General features: G+C 34.1%; 1 protein-coding gene across 1 annotated transcript; it reads left to right on the top strand.

Moving 5' to 3' along the window:
- Positions 1–529: 529 nt before the first annotated feature.
- Positions 530–17,624, top strand: LOC113495667 (L-galactose dehydrogenase-like). The gene is made up of 7 exons (XM_026874520.1): positions 530–946; positions 3,942–4,059; positions 5,372–5,533; positions 8,286–8,519; positions 15,673–15,804; positions 16,533–16,705; positions 17,432–17,624. The coding sequence occupies exons 1-7, from the start codon at positions 864–866 to the stop codon at positions 17,514–17,516; spliced, it is 987 nt and encodes a 328-aa protein (XP_026730321.1). The 5' UTR covers positions 530–863; the 3' UTR covers positions 17,517–17,624.
- Positions 17,625–24,502: the final 6,878 nt, after the last annotated feature.

The following is a 24,502-nucleotide window of genomic DNA, read 5'->3' as shown; positions in this document are numbered from 1 at the left end:
TATAACCTGGCAACTCGCAAGCTTCGTTCAGAAGCTAGTTTAATTAAGTATACAAAAAATTTAACAAATTTAGTTTGAATATTTCTAAATGCAAGTGATAACAAATACGGATTTGGATTATTGATGTAAGCAATTAAGCTTTAAATATTTTACAAAACGGTATTTATAACAGCTTCTTCTTGTAAGTTGTGGCAGTGGCGCCACCCGGAACGCGCCATTTCGTTGCCCAGATACATGAGATAAATCTCGTGTTAGTTGGATATCAGATACAATTTTAATATTTGATTTTATTTTAGTAAATAAAGCTGAAAAGAAATAGTGTAAAAGAAAACATTTCTTTGAAGATGCTGTAAGAAACGTATGTTTCAAACGCACCCGGCACCTCTGTTTGACGTTTACTTTGGGCAAGGCTTGCTTGAATCTTGATGATGCATAAATTATTCATCTGGAAAGCTTTTCTAGGTACAATTGAGATAAGTGTGATTTTATAGCAGATATTTTAATTATTATTTCTATTATTTTTCATCAATTTCGCTCTTTACATAAAGTAAACTTCTTTGTTATTGTTAGATGCTGCTTTACAAAAATACAAAAACAGTACTTTGAGAAACGAAACGTACACTATTTCAAGAGAATTTATTCCCTTGCACCTTATGTTCAGAATAAACAATTTTACAGTACATAGAAATATTTGGTCTTAATTGCATTTGCACAGATAATTAAACTTAACCTATACATACAAAAAGGTTTCATAAACAAAACAATTACACGTAGCTTATCATTGTTCCACTGTTCACGCGTCTTACTAGTCTCGTTATTAGCCGCGTATCGTGTTATTAATAATCATCCTATTCATTATAAAAATGAGGTATAATGAATTTGGCACAACAGGCATTAAAACATCGCATATTAGTCTTGGAGGAGCTGCGTTCAGTAATATTTATGGGTAGGTATATTGTTTTTTTTTCTAATCAATTTACTAGTGCTGTGTTATCATTGTCGCTAGCAAAAATATGATTTTAATTGTTATTTTCATAATGATCGGTTATTCATCGGTGGTTTTTGTTTTAGGTATGTTTAAGACATTGGGTTTTTAATGTTTTTGTTAGGTATTATTTTATTCGTTTTGTCAATGTTGGGTCAAGGTTATTGATATAGTTTATTGACATTGATTACGATTATGACGTCACTACTACAATAGATGGACAGACATTTTTAGAACAGTAGGGACATTCACGCCTTGTTGATTGCACCTTACTTGGCGTTGGTATTACCTACTGTTTCGTGATGTCAAACAACGAGTGTTCATAATCTTATCTGCTTTTAAGAAATGTTTACTTCAAAACAGTTTAAATGAGGTTCTCAAGTATTAACTCGTCTCTAATATCGCACGATAATTAGTTATTACATACCTATTCAAAATTAAGTGTTTAGCCTTTCAGCCATTTGTTATCCGTTTTATGAGTCCAATAAACTACCGATAGATAGTAATAAGCTTCTGCCAAGAGAGAAATAAAAGAACACGGACAAACTGCATTGAAATAAATTATTCTATTTTTCACCCTTTCTTTACTTTGCTGTCTTTAGTTAGTTCACAATAAGGATCATAATCGTGTAGCAGGACTTAAGTACCATAACAGAGGGTAAATAAAATGGATAGAATGCTTTAGAAAAAACTATCTCGCTCTCTGTCATTGAGCGAACAAAGAGTCAGAATATTTTGATATCCCCTATCGAAGGAACGGAGGGTTGAAATGTTTGCTGCTTTATGGATGTGTGCATAACCAAGAAAAAATAAATCTCGTCAATATAACTCAACTCTCTACTCAACGTATCTATAGTTATCTGAAAAAATAAGCTGGTTTAACAGTAACAACAACATTTATCAATATTCGCGTATGACAAAATGAGTTATGGACTACGGTGCATTGTTTGCCTGAACAAAAAACGTTTTACGGGATCAAAACAAGAGTAAAATTCCCAGTTAGCTACATGAACTAAAACATCTCAATGGGTTGGAATTTTAAGTTGGTATTACTTGACAAAACAATTGCCTGCCGAAATAACTGATAAAGAAGAGACTTATTTTTAAACAGAAACGTAATTTAGAATTTAAAGATTTGTCTGATTCTGGGTTTTCGAAAGTCCTGATCAAACATTTTGTCGCCTTAGAAGCTTTGAAAAAGCTAAAGTTTCTTTATTAGGGCTCAATTGCGAAAAGATATTGCAAATGCTGCGAAAATCTTTTAAACAGGGGAAATTTTAAGATTTTTTTATAATATTCAGTCATTTATTGAAAAACGGCTGATACACCACAACATAAATAGTAAAGAGAACTTTCCTACACTTCAATTGCGATCTATTCTAAGCGGCATACTGCGAAGATATAGACGCCACTTGGATATCACTTACTCGTCAATAATTAACTGTTCGAACCTAATGATACTGATATTGTCGCTTATAATTAACTACGATCGATGCATTGTCTGAAAACGGACCATATCCTTGTCATATTGCGACAGCATGTAATCAACCTTAATCATGCGTCGAACAACACTTAGGTAAGATCTATATGTAGGTAGGTATGCAAGTTTCAATAGGATATGATGTTAATTGTCTCACGGCTGGGAAATTCCTCTTGCATAGAGTATTAATTAGGTATCATATTACTGAGAATAGAAGTAATAAAAACATTGATCAGAACAGAACAGTTGCAAGTTGGAAATTTTGCCAATATTCCATTTCTTTTTTAAATTTATAATGTAAAAGAAATTTTAACTCTTGTTTTGTTTTGAGAGGATTTTCAAAAATATGCAAATGGCATGTTAGAACGCACTTTATAAATTTAATTGTTATTGCCACGCCTATCTGCATGTAAAACAAAGCCTGTTAATAAAATACTTTACGTAATACGTTTATATTAATTCATTTTTAAGAAAGGCTATGTTTATATTGCTTTTGATTTTTGATTAGATAAGTAGATTTAAAGTCACGAGTAGCAGAAAGATCTTCGGCCAAAGTACCTTACATATTGTTTTAAGTAAATAAGTCGCGGTCATGAAGAAAAGTTCCTAAATTTTAATGAAAACCTCATTTATGATAATTAGTCTTCAACCAACCTCGTTCATGAACCCCCACACTGGCCTACAATATTAGTCACTATTCGGCTCAATACTGAAATGTTGGTATATAAAATACAAACAGTCCTAATTAACAAAAAAGCAAGTTTAAGATAATGGGTCTGCCAGAAAGAGGCTGATCATTGATTGTGAATCAGGCAATAAGTATGGCAGAGGACTTACTAAATATTGAGACATAATTGATGACTATGTTAAAATTGGCGTCAATGATTACTATTTTAACTAAATGACAGCGTGATGCTGGTTGCGCCCGCTTGGTTTCTCTAGCCTAGAGTTTAGCAAGCGGTGACGAATGCGCGTTTGGTTCCAAAATGACGATGCCACTAGGAATTAACTGTAATGAGTCATAATACTTAAATACATTCATAGAGTTTAGATACTTGCTGTTCACCTAAAAATTCAGGGCGCGAATGTTTTCATATACACCGATGGCTCTGTTTTTCGTGTACCATTTTAGATTACACAGCTTCAGGCGGTGTATTTGCATGCAGTTTCAAATCTCGAAAAAAAAACCGATTTGGTTGCAGAATTTTTCATTTACTAACGCCCGGTATTTGGTGAATCGAAGCTTCGGGCAGTTGGTTCTATTTATTAGTTTACATTATATCAGCTTGACTGAAACGGTATTTGAACGGTATTTTTTTATTTCGTTTTGAATATTCGTCTACACTACATCGGACTCGTGAAATTAAGTGTGCCAATTTGTTACATCAACAACAACACATTATTGTTTATTTCTTCGCCTGTTTACGACGGTAAATCAGTGTTTTCCCTTATACTGAAGATTGATTCTTGTTCTAGAGCATTCGATGAAGAAAGAGGTTTAAATTTAATTAGAGAAGCCTTCAAATGCGGCGTGAATTACATCGAGACAGGGCCTTGGTACGGGCAGGGGAGCTCCGAGCGAACTGTCGGGAAGGTAAATGGTTTAATCGTTGCTTTTTTGTTTTTTCTACTAAACAAACAAATTCCGCCTCAGAAAACATACGTGGAATACTATTTCTGTGAGTTTTGTTCATCTTGGGTGATATAAGCCACAAACAACGAGACCCAAAACAAATATCTGTAGGCAACATAAATATTTTTGTCCGGAATTAACCGATGACCCTGAACACAGATGGCGGACGCTTCAGTGCTATAATTTACATCGTAAAATGATGATTGAAAAGTGATTGATGGACATTGTTTTATTCCTTAGAGATAGCTAATGCTTGAAAACAAATTGCGAAGGTATATAAATAGGTATCTACTGCCTGTATTTTTGTACACGTAAAGACTATAGTGTTAACATCATAGATACTTTATTATACATACATACTTAATTTTAAATCTTTGTCAATTTTTTGGTACTTACCTATCGACAGTAAATTATTACAAAACCTTTCTTTTTGCAGAAAGGATTGTTACCGAATTTGGCAGTTAGCCGGAGATCGCAATACATATTTGCCAGGCTTTTAAAAAAAAATAAAGTTCAAAATTTAACGAAATACGTGCACGATGCAAGTAGCTTTGCGATATTGTTTTTACGAGTGTCCTAATTACAGGATGTTCAAATTGTCCTTTATCGCGATGCGGCATTCTGGAACAACCTGTATAACGCCCATAAAATCCTTCACTGTTTGTAATTGTCAACTAACGTTTAATATAAACTCCTTAAATGTTTTGTTTACTGAAAATTATACGAGTATTTTGATGGATGAGTCATGGATAAAAACGTGCGTATTACACACTCTTAAAATTATTAAACTGTTTTAAAATGTTGAACTTTTACAATATTTTAAAACATGATGTCGAATTACATGTTATTGCGACAATATTTGGTGCTGTGAATACATTGGAATAATAAGAATTGCGAAAATATTTTACATTGTGTTGGTACTTCTTTTGTGTTGTGACGATCATTCAATAACTTTAGACTCTGTGACTCTATCCCTTCAAACACACTATATTGAGCTTCAGCTTCGTACATACTACTTGACGATTAAGAGTAATTAGTTAAATTTGGTTTAAAAAATAACTAATCACACTGTATGTATTATAAATCACTGCTGCAATTTCATGGTGTACAATAAAGAATATTCTAATCTTATCTAATCTATAAATCAGCTAACATCATGAAATAAATGTGCCTAGTTTAATTTAGCCGACAGACGCTCATTAAACCCAGACATTATTTGAATTAATACCCATTTTATAAAGTGTAGGATTTCAGAATAGCTGTCTGTTCCTAGGCCCTGATTGGGGTCCCCAGGGAGTCATACTTCATCGGCAGCAAGGTCGGAAGGTACGAGCTGGTTACAGAGAGAATGTTCGATTTCTCAGCCGAGAAGACTGCGGCCGGGGTAGACAGCACTCTAGCCCGTCTCGGACTAGATTACGTGGACATAATACAGGTCAGTTCAACGGTCTTATGGATAAAGAAAGCGGTAAATATAGAACGATCACAAAGAGAAAATCTCGCATCGGTTATTCCGAGAATTCATTGATCCCGTTACTTAGAATTCTATTTCTAACATCCTTTATCCCACTACAAAGGCTGTAGAGGTAATAAAATACTGGTTATTCAGCAAGAAAGTATGAAAACAAACTCTAAAACAGTTTGGGAAGAGACTAGGCAGACAATGTGATGCGGGCTCCGCCAGTTTAGACTAACGTCTTCCGGCCATCAATCACACTGAGCGAGGGGACGACTGTTACAGACACGTCTAGAAGTGCATTCGTGATCGTGACCTTCACTTCCATTGGTGTAAATCACTACAGAGTAATCGCCTTTATTGCATCCACTTCGCTACTTCAATGGGCACTTTTAAAGATACATCATGTTGTGGGAATATTGACGTAAAGCAAATAGAGCAACAGGTTAATTAAACACCGATCAGTCGATCGCTCTTCGATGGAAAGTTTTACATAGTCAGCCTCTTGTTTAATTGCTGAACGGTTTGTTAGCGGTGGCCGGTAAACGTTGGGTCACTGTAAAAGTGCTGAAAGACTTTTAAGGTATCGTGGCTTGTTACAAAGAGAGCATTTGTCGAATTAGCAAGTGGAAGCAAGCATGTGCGTGTTCATTTCTTCGTATTGACTAATTCAAGTGAAGTAGTTCAGTTTTGTTCTTTAGGTTTCTTTAATTGTTATATATATTGTTATTTTTTTAATTTCTTATGTTTGTTTTTAATTCAATTTTTATTTTAATTGTCATCTTTTGTATGTGTTACCACGTTTTTTTCTTTATTTAAGCTCACAAGGCTTATTATGCAGGATGTGGTCACCTGTAATTAAGGAAGCACAAGAACCCTGTAACTTCTTTTTCTCTTGTATAGCATGTAAGGTGTATTCTTTGTTGGTGATCCATATCAGTAAATAAATAAATAAATAATTCTCGGAATATCGTAAACGTTTACAAATATATTTAATCCATAGAGTTCTGCGCATGAAATTCTTATGAAACTAAACTACTTACTTACTTTATTCCTGACAAGTTCTTAAAAGTTCACATGAAAAGTAGAGAAGAAAACGCAAACAAGATTCCTAACAAAACCCAACAAAATAATGTTTAGCAAAACCACGCAAAAGTCCTACGGACGAAACAACAGACAGGTCTCTTCATCAAATGGAATATTTTGATGCAAAATAATATCACAAACATTAAGAATAGAATGCATTTGCAAAATTAAATGTAATTTTACCACGCAAGCCGATGTCCACCAAGACATTGTTGAGGTGAAATAATTTTAGAATGCTAGAAGTGAAATTACTTGAGTTTATTGGAATTATTTCGTTCGCAGAATGTTAGGTTGAGTTTGCCGAATACAGTTTGTCATGATTCCTAAAAAAGATAAACGCCAAACGGGTTATTTATCTCGTTTGCATTTATCTATCACTTTCGAATATCACCTTCAAAGCAATCTTCGTTATGCATAACTATGAAAACTTCATGCTTCATGTAATTAGAGTCCTTATCATATTATAAAACATCGTGCCGCAACATTAAACCACTCTAAAGCAGCCATAACGTTACAACTAGCAAAATAGGCCTGACGCCATGACAGAATAAATAAATATTCTGGAAAATAAATCCTAACTACCGTAGTGTCACAAGCGCTTATTTTTAGACGTACATTAATTGATAAGTGCTACTTATTAACCTCTTTATTTTTTTGTGAAAATCTTCAATTGCTTCAGGTATGCTTGTAACTGTGAATTGAGTTACTATATTTCCACATATCTTGAAATAACCGAAAAACGTTCACTTATTCGTAAACCCGATATCATTTTAGCAAGGAGTTAAAAGTATTTTGAGCTCATTCACGCCTAGCCCAGAACAGATTGCAACGTAAACCAGTAATTGCAGTAACTAAAATACACATCACACAACGATCTATATTCTAAAAATGTCTGACATCGCTCGCCTTGTCTATTTCAGTTTATAGTTCGATTAGTTCGTAAGCAAAACATTTCAGACTTGTGATCATAGCATTCGTGGCTAGAAGTTCTAGTGTTTGTATTACAGAACTAATTTCCAATTTACTTTACGCAAATAACGTAGTAAACAGTGTGAATGTTTTAGAAGTTTCTATCATATATATGTTTGCTTCTGATTAAACAGACGTTCACTTCACTAATTTGTTATTAAAAATAATGTGGGAAAGACCTGGTTTTCTCTTTTTACGGGTGTGGTAAAAATGGATTTATCAAAATCATAAGTCATTTATTCAAATTTACCTCTTTTTGAAGGTCAACTTACACTGGTAGCACTAAGTTTCTCCCACTTCACCGCTTCCGCACGGATCACACAAACGCTTTGGTATTCCGATTGAACCCGCGACACGTCGTGCAGAGTGGGTTATCGGCTCGGCTATCCGTGCAGCCAAATCCATTCAAAAACATTTGAAGATTCTTTTCCCATTCCTATTCTTTGTAAAATTAAGGAGGATAGTAGAACTATCTTTGAAGGATTGCAACGCATTGCCATACACCGACACAAAAACGCGGATGACGTAGCATGGCGGTTCAGGTTTAGTCAGTAAGAGTCTGACACTACGAATTTCCTCCCCCAAAGGAGTGGGTGTCCATGAGGACTCCCCCGCCTAGGCTAGGGGAACTAAAAAAAATATCGGAAAGTTAGATCTAATTAGAGTTATTTTTCAGGTCCATGATTTCACTTTCGCCCCAGACCTGTCCGTAGTCCTCAAGGAGACATTACCAACACTGCAGAAGGCAGTGGATGACGGGAAGGCGAGGTACATAGGCCTCGCAGATTACGACATAGATCTCATAGCCGAAGTTGTCGAAGAGTCTGAGGTGAAAATATCATCAGTCCTGTCTTACGCCAAGTCCACGCTTATCGATAACCGACTGCAGAACTATACGAAGTATTTTAAGGTTTGTGTTTTAACTCTTACTGTTTTTCTTGAAGGTCTAAAAAGGAAAGAGGTTAATAATTGCGAGTTATTTTTTCTTTTTAATTCAGAATGTGTAATGTTGAATTTTCGCTACAAATAATTATAAATAGATAAGAAGTGTAGGATGCTTGTGTGTGTTCACATTCGATTGATGACAGCGAAATATTTTTTTCTATATGATTTCTTGTCATCTTAAAATCAAGTCTGTTTTCTCATTTCATCTCATCTCTGTAACCTTATTAACGTGTACTATAAAAAAAAAACAAATCCTCCATGGCAGCTGTCACAATACGATAATCTGAAAAATACAATGCGGTTTGCCGGCAAAATAAATTTTCTGCGGTATTCCCGCTGTTATTTACAATGAAACGGTTCGCTGTACTTTATTTGTCTATTGGCGCTGTCATGTTACCTGTGGGTGTATGGAAATTGCAATTTTAATAACCGTGGGAAACTCTGGTTAAGTTTTTTTTTTTTCCATCGTAAATTGAGTGGAAAGGCATGAAGGCATAGGTTTTATTTTATTTAATACATATATGTTATGTTAAAAGGCAACATTATGTTCCTAGTTTTTTTTTTAACTTGGTGTGTGATATTTTCTCAATTTTTTTTATAGTATAAGGTTCTTAGCTCAACTGAATTTTTCTCACTTTTCCGTTTCATGAATGACTTTTTCATATGATATCATCATCAGTATTGCAGTTCTACAGAGAATATTGGTTGCAGCTGTTAAACTACGAGTATAAAAATGAAATAAAAAGCACAACATTCTTGAATTTCAAATTTTCAATAAGTAGGTATAGTTTAGTATGTAATTTCATTCAATACCCATACTTAAAGACTAATTAGGGAGCCGTGAAAAAAATAGTATTTTCTCCACCGCCATTATGGACCGATTTTCATCAAACAGCTAAAACCACACCCCACTATCACACCTCACTGAAAAAAAAAACTAATCAAAATCAAACCGCGTCAAACTTATAACACCCCTTCGTTTTTCGTCGTCGTTTAATAAAGTCGTTTGGGGCATAATTACGAAATACCTGGTTTCGCGAAATACCCACCGGCGTCTCATAATTACATTTGCCTTATACCCCGCTAGAAAGCAAATAGTAAAAGAGTAGTCTACTTAGTCAATTTGTACTGTTAAGTCCTTGCCGTGGCCTCACTTTATTTTGCCTCTACCATCATCTGTGCCGCTTTTTGAAATTCCTCCATTACCTGGACATTCATTACTGAGATTTAAATCCTCCGAGCAGGTGAACCGCGGTTCAGGAATTGGTTTTTAAGCGTAATATAAACCTTTTTTGAGGATTTTGCATCACAGCAGCCTGTAATTTTACAGCCGATTAATGAACGTTTGTGTGTATATGCATGTGACTTGGGATGACATTCCTAGCTATGGGATTATTTGATCGTTTTAAATATAGATCTTTTCTTTGCTCTACAGAACTATACATTTATATACAAACTAGCTGACCCAGCAAACGTTGTTTTGCCGATTTCTTTTTCTAGTTGTATGTATTTTTATTGTCACATTATAAAAAAAATAAAAACTAACAATTTCGTCCAAAAAATAAAATATATTTGTTTAGCGTGAGCAACCCTTATCACTCAGGGTTATGAAAAATAGATGTTGTTCTATTCTCAGACCTACCCCATATGTATACAAAATTTCATAAAAATCGGTCAAACCGTTTCGGAGGAGTACGGTAACTAACATCGCGACACGGGAATTTTATTTATTAGAAGATAATATAAGTGTTTAGGTGATTTATGACACGATATTATAGGAACCACTTCGTGTCCTTCGATTAAAACTAATTTTGCCTCAACTTGTTGCTGTCTGATAACTAAATATTATAGGCTGGCTTGGTATGATAATAAAAGGTAATCACAACAAAATAAATAGCAATAAGTTCTCTCAAAAGAGATCAGACAATACAATTTTGGAAATCGGGCTCCCATTAATCTGGTGTAAATATTCGTTTGTACTGAATTAAGTGGAATTTGATCGAGTACCATCCTTTGTGCTACAAATACAAAGTACCGCATTACGGTGGCATGCCAGCCATTTTAAATAATGTCACATGGATTTAAATATAAATTGATCGATGCTTTTGTTTGAGGTACAAAAAAGCATTTCCGATATTGTAGTTACGATCGGTTATTGTAACAAACTTGATAGGCAAATACAAATGGAACACAGGATGACGTTTAACGTTAATTCAGAATATTGTTAAAGTCAAAATCGAATAAGTATAAATATATTTAAATGAGAAATGAACCTACTTTAATCGCTTATCAACAAAGCAGTTAGCACCATTACGAAATTGAACTCCTCCGAAACGGTTCGACCGATTCTCATGAAATTTTGTTCATACTGGGTAGGTCTCAAAACTAGACAACATTTATTTTTCATTTGTATATAATGTTTCTTTTTTTTACTGGTGTAGGTCACCACGTCAATCACACTGTGTGGGACCTACGAATTTTTGAATGTTAGCGAAAACCTCACGACATCTTAATTAATAACATAAGCGCAGAAATGAATTGAAAAAAATCTAATATCCCTCATGAACTCGTATAAAAGGTATATACAAAGTCAAAAGACTTTTATATTATATACAACGTAACCACGTAGCATAAGCGCAATCAATTAAAGAGTTAAATCATTCTACAAAGCTGTCGTCTACTGAAAATACCCTGATTAATTTATACCCCAACAAAATACAATATTAACTCCACATTTTCCTAACTGGCGTGCGGGATGCCACAAATGCAGTGTATTTATTGAACCTATTATCTTGCCCAGACAGTCTCTGACACATTAGGTGTCGTGATCGCGGAATTAAGACCTCACTTCACACGTCCACTATTATCCTTACTAATATTATAGATGCGAAAGTATCTGTCTATTTGTCTTGCACGCCAAAACTGCTGAAACGATTACAGTGCAATTTGGTAGAGTCTTGATTCTGAAAGCGGGCAGTCTCAGGGTCAAAGTTTAAATGAGTTTTTTTTTGGAATAGACTAGGGCTTTGATAGTTGGCTTAAATATTGTTTATTTAAAATCATGAAATATTCAATTCATAGCGGTTTTTGGATATTTTAATTTTAAGGAGGCTACATTTTGTCTCGTCATTGCCACGGAAACGGGAACCACCGCGTAAACTGAAGTCCACTCGAACAGAGCCGCGGGCAAAAAGCTAGTTCTCACTAATTATACCCAATGCGGATCAAGTTGTCAAGTTGTTTCGCGACAAAGCATAATTCTCGAAATACAATGGTATGAATGGTAATATTTATGCTTCATACTAGAGGTAGTATTTTATTCTGGCTGGTTGTTGGTTTGGACGTGTTCAAAACAAACCAATACGACTGGTAGCTTCAAAGCGATCCAGCTTTCCGCAGTGCACTGGATATGAAATACCAACATGTAAAAGCGCGTATGTTATTCACTTTTTCGTTCACACCTATCCGCCAATAGCTGACGAAACCTGTACGAAATAGGCTGAATAAATAAAGATTTGCAAAAAAAATATTACCCGTAATATTTATTCAATGACTGTCTTTATCCCAAATAGTTGCTTTACTTTAATGTTTAATATATGAACTGTAAATTTTACTTCCTATTACAATTCATGAGCTACTGTTTGCCCTTCCTTAGCAATACAGGTTCATTTTTTATCTTTTAGGTACAGAACTCAAAAAAGGTCTAGTTTTTATTAAAAAAAATAGCTCGATAACGACCTAATAAGTGTCTGTAGACGCATAGCCTACTATGTGGTTGGCATTTCATTCTTACATAAGAAAAAAGGCCCACTTTCCCTCGGAGGACATCCTCTTGGTTTTCCTCAGTGGATGAAGGCGGACTATCTATCTCTTGTCTTTCTCACGACGAGGGCAAAATGTAGGTACAGATTAAAGCCTGCCGATAATTTAGAACTGAAAGAAATTCTCTATATTGAGGATCAATACGACGCTTCTTGCTGGTTCGTCTTCAAAAGAATTACGTTTTAACTCGAATCTTATAAACGTTTCCAAAGGGCCTGAACTGCTACTTGAAATAAAAACTTTTTGAATGTTCTTTAGTTCCTTGCAATTGACTTCATAGAAGAGTGTATCGTAGCTGCATATCCTATACGATATTTTCTATTTATAATTGTTTTTTGATGCCTCGACGCAGATCGCATGTACCTAAAATATGTTGGCCGATTAAAAACATTATTATAATATACATATTTATGCATTACCAATTATTTTTAGTTAAAGTTAACTAAACAAGTAACATGAAACCAATTAAGGCTGAATATAAAACGGCATTACGGCTCAATAAAGTTTCAATGAAAACTATAATTGGTGTTTAGTTTCTTTATTTTGGTTTCGCTGCCCTTGGCCGTAGGGCAGACCACCCTTCAAAGTACTATTGTGGTAGAAAGTCTGAGGTCTACGCGACGTATGGCTTCGAGGCTTCGCAAGGGCAAGTGTAACTTAGGGAATGTCAAGAAAAGAGCCTTTGATATATAAGAAAAAAAAAAGAACTTTGAAAGCTATTTCGTACTTTTATAACGCGTTAAGTAGATGCAATCAACGAATATAAATGACATGATTATTTTTTTTAATTGGTGTTTAATGTACAGTATTGTATTGATATTTATTTCATTGATATAAATTATATGTATATTTACCAAATTGCTTGTTTCGACTTTAGAATGTACATCACGATTTATGTTACTGTGGTACCTACATAGGTACCACAGTAACATAAATCGTGATCAAACGTAACTTGAAAATAAAATAAATATGACGTCCCAATTTTTCAACCGGTAAAGAGAGAAGACTTACGTGTACAACACGCAGGTATTAATCAAACTGACGAATACAACAAAAAATATCGGACATATTCATAGACCTAGTCATTCCCAGTTCAGTATTTTGTCCAAAAACGAACCGACCGACGCACGGTGGACTCGCGTCAAAAAATTGGATTATATTTTTTATTGAGTCTGCGAAGCAAGGGTTATTCAATAACCGACTCATGAAATAGGTAAAAGCACTGGCCTGTATTATAATACGCTTAGTCTACTTATTCGTAACTAAACGACAGCTATCGATGCTGAACACTAAAGCTTCCCTTTGAAAGATTTGAAGCGTCCCCTTGGGGTAGCCAGTAGAGTAATTAATTTGACTGCAAGGGACCGTCCTTTGTCGTCAAATATTAGTGTTACGGACGTGTACCATACTCCTCTTTGGCAGCTACGATCTGCTATATGGTGAATTTCGTTTACGTTCAAGAAATTCGTAGTGGTCTTTGGCGCTTGTAGTAGAAGCCATCGGATAAAAGAGATTGGAAACGGCAGCCCCATTGAAAACAAACTCGGCCGGCCGCTGCGCGCCGCCTCTGAAACTAAGTTTACGAATATGGCACGTGTCTGCCGAGTGTCCGGGGTGTAAGCCAAGCCGCCCCACCGAGATGACAAATAAAATTGGACAGTTACTGTTTCAGTCTATATCGATATAAGTATGTAGTTGGGTGAAGTAAGTAATGTCTGAAATTAAGAAGAAGTTACAAAAACTTTATTAAAATGTGGTAAAGCGTCTGAGAGTGAATTAGTAGATTTCTTTCAAGTAAAATCCTTAGCTTAAACTTTACGAACACAAACGAATATCGGACACAATTAATTGAATTATCATCCTTTGTCAAATAGCAATATCGCTACCTCTTAAGAAGTTGCTACCACTTGAGAAAGCAAGAAGGCGCAAAATATTTTGGCTTACCAAGTTACGGTGTTAAAACGGCATTTTAAATTATTGTAATGTTATGGTTATAGATACAGTACACTGTATAGGTATCATGAAAACTGTAACGAGTCAAGTCAAGTCAACTAGTAAAATTGTATAACATTTTCGGGTAAAAAAGGAAAACATTGCTATTGTGGGTCCGAGGTGACGCGACGCCGGATAGAAAGTCGTAAACTGTTTTGAGGGAAGCCTTTTCCCAGGGCCCCAATTCCGATATCTACAATGGCCGACGTATTAATGAAAATAGGATTAAAATTATACCATTGGAATTAACTTTATCATTTTTCCAAAGATAGAATGAAATTGGATTTGTCGTAGTGACCTTTCTCCAAATGCTTATCACCATTAGGTTGTGATTAGAAGGCTGCTAAAGTATCTAAATGTAGAGGCAAGAACTTTTGGCTAAGAATGGTGCCTACTCAAGTCACGTTTTAAAGTAGGAGCTAAACGCTAAGATGAATTAAAGCTGAATTGCTCTCAAGTACTGAACTGACCAATTAAAGTCATGCCACTTATCCAAAAACAATGTCATTCCTATACATTTAAAGTTTTCCTTCGTTTTCTATTTGCGAGGTTATATTGTCTCACGCCGAGATATCAAATAAAAATAAACAACTGAAACTCAATTTTGAGTTAAGCTCTGTGTACATTCAATTTATTTTGTTCTATTGCTTTATCATGCTTCATTTCATCTTAGAATTCTCTAAAAAATCAATAGACTTTTAACTAATATTTGCTGTAGAATTGTTGGGTAGCAAAAACAGCAATACGGCTATTGCATGCAGACCTAAACAAAGTTATTGAACTGCTGCCTTGATTGATAGGTAACTAACCTGCCTGTTCCCCACCCGAAGCGCACCCGTTTTAAAATTCTCCCTCACACATCCAATCGCCACATACGGCCGGGAAAAGGGGAACGAAGGTTTTTTATTTACTAAAAATATCAAAGGGGAAAGGTTTTCATACTCGAAGTTTATTAAAAGAGCAATATAACCTTTAGCGTTTTGATTAAGGCTTCAATTGCGTTATTATGTTTACATTTTCGCTAGGGTCTTCTGAGCAGTGTAGGTTAAAAATGGCTTTTGATCGCCTTGAAGATTAATTATATATCTTTTAATATATTTAATTGGTTTTCGGCTCATACTTATTACGCTACTTTATGTAACAAACCTGTCTACTCATTAATCGTAACTGCGAAACCTCCACCGATCTACACATACAGTACATTCAGAACCCGAATTCGATTAACATGTTAACGCAATCAGACGCTCCACGCTCCACAGTACACACGCTAAACAAGTCGATAGCTAATTATATATTTTGTTTAGAGTAAAGGTGTAGGTGTGGCCAACGCAGCGGCTACTGGCATGGGTCTGCTCTGCAACCACGGACCGCAGTCCTGGCATCCAGCCAGTGACGACATCAAAGCCAAATGCAAGAAGGCTTCCGATTATTGTAAAGTAAGTGGTAGTTTACATTCCCCATCGAAACTTAACAAATCACACAGACAGACGGATGGACAACAAAGGATTCTTATGAAGGTTGAAGGAATCCTCAAAATCCTCCATGAGTGTAGTCAAACAGAGTGTACAGGATATGGACACGATATATGAACTCTCGTCCATTCGTCAATCATACATCGGTTGTTAGAAAAACAAGTTCCGTTGTTTTGTTAGGAACGTACCCTGAAAAATAGATTGGACATTCGGATGAAAGGCGTTGATTCAGTTCGGTTGCAAAAAATATTGGCGCCGTTTTTTACCGGCAGGTTCGATGTCCGTATTTGCGGGAGGTAGAAAAATGTTTGACCAATACCAAAATGTAACGGAGAATTCAATTCACTAACTACGTGGAAGAAAGATGGACAAAATGAAAAATACATCTCAAGGAATAAGAAATACCATAAACGTGTCCCACTAGGAATGTCCTTTCTCATAAATCAGAAGCTGCGGCTTTTTTACGATGAGTCTGGAAAAGTCTTGTAAGTCGAGGATTCCGTATTCCATCATCTAACTAAAAGACATTTAAAAGAAAAAGATATTAAACCCTTTTGATTACATCAGTAGGTCCTTCTTACCTTGAATTAAACCAATTATGACGGCAGCTGTAGAAGTCGATCGCTTCTAGACTGTGCTAGTTTTTGTTACGCATCAAGTGCCGACTAAAGATCATTTTAATCCCATTCTAGGAACAAAACGTCGAGTTAGCTCGCTTAGCGACCTGGTTCACGCTTAATCAGCCCGGCATTGACACAAATATATGCGGTTTCTTTAATGTTGACCAACTTAAAGACACCGTCGAGTTGCTGGATAACGGACTGACAGAGCACGAGCAACGAGTGCTTGATGATGTTCAATTAAGGTAATACATGAAAAAAAATAAGGTATAACAAAATTAAAATAATAATAATCATTTTTGTCATGAAGAATTACGTCGATAAAATGTATGAATGTGGGGGCTAAAAACATCGCTTGTCAGTAAATGGTAAAAGTGAAAAGTAAAAGTAAATTCCAGCTTACTGAATCAGCTATATTTTATTTATAAGTAGAAGAAAGAAATAAGTGTCATCTAATAGTTAATTACTACTAGGTTTGACTGTTACAGAAAGTGTTATGAAACTAAGGACTATCGATCTATGCTATCACATTATCTCTCTTACAAACTCGAAACAGTATTCACTTAGCTCTGCTTACCTTGCGACACATGCAAGCTTTTAGGTATAAGACTGTATGCAATTAGGTTTACACATTTCAGCGTTTTGTAACAGACTACGCCATCTATTGGTGTACGCTTTAGCTAAAATTATCTTACTTCAAATTGTACGATATAGATGGCGCTGTTCAAAACAACCCTTCTGAAGTCATTTCAGTTTGCATTGGCGAAATTCGTTCAAGCAATGTGTACTAGAGGGCATGAAGAAAACTTATTACACAATGTTTTGCAGCCCCAGTAATCTAGACTAATAGACCACTAGTCTCGGTAATGTGCTACCTTGAACTAAGTTACTTTGGCTTATAAATTGCTTTATTTCGGTTGATCTTTTTAAATATGAGAAGATCTATAATCACTATTCGTTTTTTTTCGCAGATTTTTCGACAACGTTACTTTACACTGGGACAATGTGGAGCTGCCCAAATATAAAAACGAATTGAATGAAGCGAAAGACAAGTAACTTGTTTGATTTTTACATTGTATGAAAGCACAATTTTTTATCACTTTTATATTCAAGTGTTATACAAACTTTTTTAATGTAAAGGAAAAAAATAAAAGACAAAATCACTTTCATGGTTTTATTTCTTTTAAGAATTTAAACAGGACACAAACATGTAGCCCCAGCGGCTTATGGTAAAAATGATAACAAAATGGTAAATTAATTATATCATGGGACCAGTTATAACATTCTGTACAAAGTCGGACATTTCGGTAAAACATAATTTCAATTGGATCACAACATAAGTAAACAACGAAACAATTTACAACCAAACGATTAAATGTCTTTTATAAAATTTGTTTAATATAAACAAGAGATAATTTATTTACATAACGTAAGTTTTAGCTACTTCTGCACCGCCCCCAACATATTTGGAAAAGCGTCACTTATAAAACCGCAATAGTTTCATAACTTTTCGAAAACACATGTTATTAAAAAACATTGAAGAATATATTTATATTTAACATATATAGAAATGCCCGTTATCAATTTATACACGAGGCGTTTAACCTACTTCTGCATTCAACACAAATGCAGTAAACAAACAACATTTTCGTTCCCAATAAAAATAATAAAATTAAAAAATGTCTTTTAAAATGTCAATAGAATCGATTCTACTCTCCCAAATATGTCCACATAGAAGGTCTCATGTATACATACAATATTTATTAAAAATAAATTAACACAACAATTAAAACTTACTATGAAAAATGAGTATCTTGATAATGCAATTAAAATTACAATGAATTCATTAATAATGTAAAATGATACACGCTAAAAACTGATTTACAACTGTGTTGTCAAAAACAAAGTTTTAAGATTTATTGATTATGGCGTTTGACTCAAAAGACTAAAGTATGAATTAAATCTAAGAACATAAATATGTTAGCAAAATAAATACATTTATACAATAGTGTAATTTCCACGTTAAAAAGAGAAAACATAAGTTTTATAATAAAAATGACTTCTACATTTTCTATGCTAATAATAATATCTGAGGTTTTATGATGTATTAAATCCATAACTAATTATTTGGGCCAGAAATTAGTCGAACAACGTCGGTGAAATATTCTATGTTGCATATGTGGATGTGCGTTACAAAAGTCACAGAAGTTGTACTGAAATATACAACATTTAGGTGAGTAGTGCCCAGTCATATTGTCAACACTGTTCGAAATCAGTCATGATTTTAAATAAATTAATATGTATTTCACGCCAAATCAAGTACTGTGTGTTGAATATTTGTATTGAAGGATAATAATTTTTTATACGGAATATACGTTCTACTGCTAAAAGTTCATTTCCATGTATGTATTCAGATAAAAAAGAGAAGGATATATTTGTTCCACAACTTTCACACAACGCCATCTAGACTTAAACTAAGCAAACTAATATTGAGTGGAGTACATTACTAGACATCTAATAATTATGAATATTTCTAAATACAGACATATTATAGACAAATTGCACCCACACACTGGACACAGAACAAATGATGAATAATCATACAAACATTTGTCTTTGCTGTCTCCACAGCCACGACCTCTGGTTTAGCAATCAGGGCAGTATTCCTAAAATCTTCATTAATCATGACTGAGGTAATAAGTACTATTTCGATAGTTTTCGTTCTAAAAATCATTTATTTTACATACAAAGAAATTATGGATTTAACACTACACAAAACCTCTGTACCGAGATTCAAAACTTATATCTTATTTTAATAGTTTATTGCAAATGGACGCCGTAATAATGTTTTAAGTATATGATACATAAATGCTAATTAGTAAAAACATTAGTCAATAGCAAGGCAACACTCCATCAATCACAATCAATAAATAAATAAGTCACAGCAGTAAAGTGTACCAAACTTCAGTGGTATACAAAAACTATTACAAAAATGCTTCCAGTTCCACATATGTTTTACATACTACAGCAATTGGTATTATAAAGTTTGATACCAAATTAAATATCATTTTAAAGCGTCAAACAGAATACAATTTAAAGGAGAGCTTAAACTAATTTTATATTTCAGTTATAGGCTACAAATCCTATTATGTTTAGGATGATTTCAGTATCTTTGAATTAAGATACAACAATTTTTGTTCAAATGGAGGTACCAAAGCTGTTCATTAATGAAGACAAAGTAAAAACCTACTTCCTTAATGCCTTCGTTTTTTATTATAAAGAGCTGTACTACATACCTACCCTAATAAAACTAAAGCATGCTTGTATTCAGTCACTTAGAGATTGACGAACTATTTTTAAGTTAGCTGTAATTAAAACTAGAGTTAGCACAAACCAATGAGGATTAATGTAAAGAGGATTCTTACAGATAAGCGAAGTGCATAGTTGAAAGGAATTCTAAGTATTTCCTGCTCTACCATCACTTCTTAAAGAGAGATTCCGTTCAATAGCCTGTCAAGTGTGAGTCGTGTCACTGGCGATTCCACACATATACAAGAAAAAAATCAATTCGATTCGGTGACAAATAATTTTGACTGTAACAACCGTTGTTCAACCTCATTCTGTATTTTTTAGTTATAGAGGCAACAGAAATACATTATCTTTAAAAAAAACTGGTGACAGACGGACGGACAAACAGACAACATATCCTCAGTACTATTGTTACGTAAGCGGGACCCACCGCAAGGAATGAAACGCCATCTCTCGTTACTACATCTGAAGTTACTTTAAAAAGTGACGGTACTATTGAACTATTTTATTGAAAAAAATATTTCATATATGAGACTAATGTAAAGTAGCTGTTAGTTCTTATGTACAGTTAATGAGGTAGTGAATGCAAACGTGAGCATGTTATATGTAACTAGATTTAAATATTTTAACCCTACTTTAGTTTTCAGATAGCTTTGGCATTAGTATTGATTTGGATTTCGGATTTCGCTTCAAACTTATAATTCAAATTCATGTGCAGTGCTATTAGTAACAAAAACGATCCTATTTTTGTATATGAGAATGAAAATCAACCCTAAAGGTTGCAGGTTTAATTAAAAATAATAAAATCAATAAATTGAGGAATTATAGAATATAATATGTTTTTTTTGCGGTTTACTATTTGATGAAACGATAATTGAATATGGTTTAAATTTAACTTTTAATTTCGAACAATAATGTAACTCGGTATGCTAATAAGGCATCATTAAGAATCTGTAGTTGTATTAACTTATATGTAACTGTACCGTCCCTATAAGATTTATCATCGTTGTTATTTATTATTAGTATTACGACATAATAGTAATTTGACAGCAATTGTGCATATTTACCTTAATTTTTGGAACACCAATTAAAATGGCCGATTTAGGATATACGTAATCTATCTTAGTAACATATACAAAGATACCTACATAACACGTTGTGCGTACAAATACCAACCTTATTAGACAAACGACAATCCTACAAGCATATAATTTAAACTTGTCCAGTCACTCAAATGTATGGAAATCACATATCTTTTCTATAAGTTACACAGAACTTGTATCCTAAGAGATGGCGATTAGACAAGAGTTGTTCTAACATTTCTGTGTCTACATCATATTTGACAACGACTAAGTCATCACTTAGCTCAGATTTTTTCCGTCGCCGCGTCGTAAGACTTATATTCGTGTCGTTCCCACACATTTGATCAGACCGGTAAATCAGTCGACGCCTACTCAGGCTAGCTGCCTAAATTGAATGAAAATGAGTAATTTAAACAATATCAACGCTTGCAGAAACGTTTCTTGTCTAAAGCTAGTGTCGTAAGATCTTTTAATTTAATAACAGTCCCGTTTTGAAATTGATCACTCCGTCGCTATATTTCTAAATAAGAATGACTATGTATCTAAACATCACAATGCGGTCTTAAGGAAGTCATGACCTTTTGTAACACGAAGGCCATATACGAAGATTTTTTGGCATTTTTTTTTTTGTTGTAACAATAGAACTGATGTTGTAGATATCTAATTTTATAATCTACTCATACGTAGTATGTGTAATCGTCAAAATTGGATAGTGACCCACCACTTTTCTTTTTATACCCATTTAAATATAACATTTAGGTCGATATTCGCATAAATGTGCATTTCCATGGTAATAACATTACTATCCGACATTTAATACACAAAGTATTAGAAATTATCCGTTGCAGTCGCCAACTATCGAGAGCTATCATATGCCTGCGATTTAACATAATTCCATAGTGACATTTACGGTTATTATATAGACCTCTGTGGTCGAGTGGCGTACGCACCGGTGTCAAGGTGTCGCTAGCTCTGAGGTCCCGGGTTCGATCCCCGGTCGGGTCAATGCAAAAAATTCTTATTTCTACATTGTCTCGGGTCTGGGTGTTTGTGGTACCTTCGTTGTATCTGAATTCCATAACACAAGTGCTCTAGCAACTTACTTTGGGTTCAGAACAATGTATGTGATGTTGTCCGCATTTATTATTTATTTATTATTATTATTTATATTTTCGAATCGAAAGAGTTTAGAATTTATCTTTTTTTCTGTAATCTATCGCAGTGATTATAATACAAAGTTTATGTAAAGATTTCCGCTTTAATACGGGTGAATCCAGTACTTTTAAGGAGGGTAATATTTGCAGGTCTGTCAGTTTAATACCATAGTAGGTCACAATTCAATTTGATTGACAGCACAATGTATTACCAAATGCTGTCTTAGCAAGTCTTATCAACGGTACAACCAATTTAGGTAATAACATTTTAAAAGTATATTTATCAGACACCTTATTGTAGGAAATATCCCATATCTAGCGAGACTCTTGCTACGAGATTCTTTATGAATAACAATACAAATTTAATATGTAAAACGTTTTACAGTCGTAATGGCAACGTTTATAATGACGGTAATACGCGAATATTTCGTACCTCACAACGTGCCTCAATACCAGTCAGATTTCGATTTGAAATTACATTCTAAAATAACATTTTTGTCCCGGCTGTAGATTCTTTCATTTAGACAAAGGTTTAAAAATATATGTTCATAATTTTAAGATATTCAGATCTATTTTGGCTCAAGATAAATCTATCTTATTTCTGACTTCACGGATTTGTAAAAACATAGAAATGGTCCAATGTCCATTGATCATTAGAATGGCGTTTTGATGCAATGTCATTATGTTGTCTTAACTAACAATATTATACATCAATAAAGTAAATACAAAAAACTATTGTTTAGCCAAAAATAGTTGTTATTATGCTTCAATATTATTAACATAATTATAAATTTTATATGTCAATGACAGCAAAAAATATGATTGCCTTGTTAAAATCAACGCACAGCGTTTTCCCGTTCAAGAACAATGAACACACATATAATATAAATGCCTTTTTAAGTTCGCTATAAGCATGACCAGAATTAGATTAACTTTTAGTAAATTAAGATTAAATTATATTTATTTTCGCAATTTCTCTTAGTCTAATATTAAAAAAACAAAACGACAGTATTCAAGAGCACTATTACAAATTATGATGTCTCTATCATTATGAAGCGATTTGTTTACTTAAAATGAAAGGACAACATTTTCTGAACTTAAAAAAAGCTATGACCATTGAGATTGTTTCGAACTTCATCTCAGGATAGCCAGTTATATCGACTCAAACTGGCTTGAAAATCATTTGACAAGTAGAATGTAATTTATCATATTTGTGTATAATTTTATCATTTCATAATGACAAAGACATAACGACTTTATTAATTTCGCTCTTGAATTCGGCCTAAATCTATAATCCTTTGTTTTCATATTATGCGTAGTTTCTTAAAAGATAAATCTCCCTTCGTTTTCAAAAAGAATTTTGTTTAAATACCACAGTCTATCTAGCCTACTATCTTCTTCGAAACGAATTTAAATCACATTCCTCTATCCCTATTAATTTGTTGGCTGTGTAAAATGAATCCAAATGATTTATACTATATACACATTAAATTACAATATATTTATATTTAATATCGACAGTATTGTCTTATACAACTAGAGTGGTGTAACTGAGATAATAATGAGATATAAAACTATTTAAGACACAACGTTAAGTAATTTTCTTACGAGACAACGGCATAGTCCTGCCTCCTTACAAACCAACCTTTTATCGGCTGATAGAAGACCATCAAACTTATTTTTTAACATTACAGAACAGGTAAAATGTACTTCTGTACACGTTCATAGATACTGATAAGGAGGTTCACAATAGGGATGATGAGAATTTTATTTTGCAGTGTCCGTCCTGTAGGTTTTTGTATAATAATAGATACGATTTTTTTCATTTGTCCCGCAAACATAAATTGACCAAATCACAGTGAAAAATCTTACGCGTGACGTCACAATTGAAAATAAATTTTACCATATCGTTACGTCACAAGCCCCCCTCCTAAACTTTAAAGCAGTTAATCTTTGTCAATTCTAGTTTTTTCTGTAAAAGAAAAAAAAACGTGTCTCATACTTTTCAATTATCTAACTGAGGGACTAATGAGATTTTTTCTTTTTATACCCAGTCATCATCCCTATTATGATTCAAGAGATAAACGGAGTAATAAGTACTTGTACAGGATATTCTCACATTGAAGCCGTGTGTTGGTCAATTCCAGTGACCCCAGTTCCCAGTGACGTCCACGTTTGGAGTGGCAGTAGTATTACCCCTTACTGAGCACTAGTTTTACATGCGATATGGAAACTAATGAAGATGCGATTTTCATAGTAAGTTAAGTCCGATAAAATATAGGTAATTGCTTTCAACTCGACGGCGAGACATCAACAATCTGTGGGGTTTGCTTGAATTTTTTTTTGCCGATCTTGGAATTCACACGATAGTCTCACCATTGTTATACTGACATGGCGATCGGGAGAATAAAAAATTCACATTAATCCTACTACTATGCCGTTGTTTCGATATCTTCGAATGAATTAATGTCAATTACAAATATACTCTTAGATAAAA

Source organism: Trichoplusia ni, chromosome 7 (assembly GCF_003590095.1).
Source record: "Trichoplusia ni isolate ovarian cell line Hi5 chromosome 7, tn1, whole genome shotgun sequence".
In the NCBI taxonomy this organism is placed as follows: Eukaryota; Metazoa; Arthropoda; class Insecta; order Lepidoptera; family Noctuidae; genus Trichoplusia; species Trichoplusia ni.
Note: the sequence above shows the minus strand (reverse complement) of the source record. Positions and strands in the feature narration are given on the sequence as shown.

Excerpts from the sequence above, each read along its gene's own strand:
- LOC113495667 (XM_026874520.1), top strand. The coding sequence starts at position 864 with ATGAGGTATAATGAATTTGGCACAACAGGCATTAAAACATCGCATATT. Across the intron at positions 947-3,941 it reads GCGTTCAGTAATATTTATGG|AGCATTCGATGAAGAAAGAG; the intron begins GTAGGTATATTG and ends TTCTTGTTCTAG. Across the intron at positions 15,805-16,532 it reads AGGCTTCCGATTATTGTAAA|GAACAAAACGTCGAGTTAGC; the intron begins GTAAGTGGTAGT and ends ATCCCATTCTAG.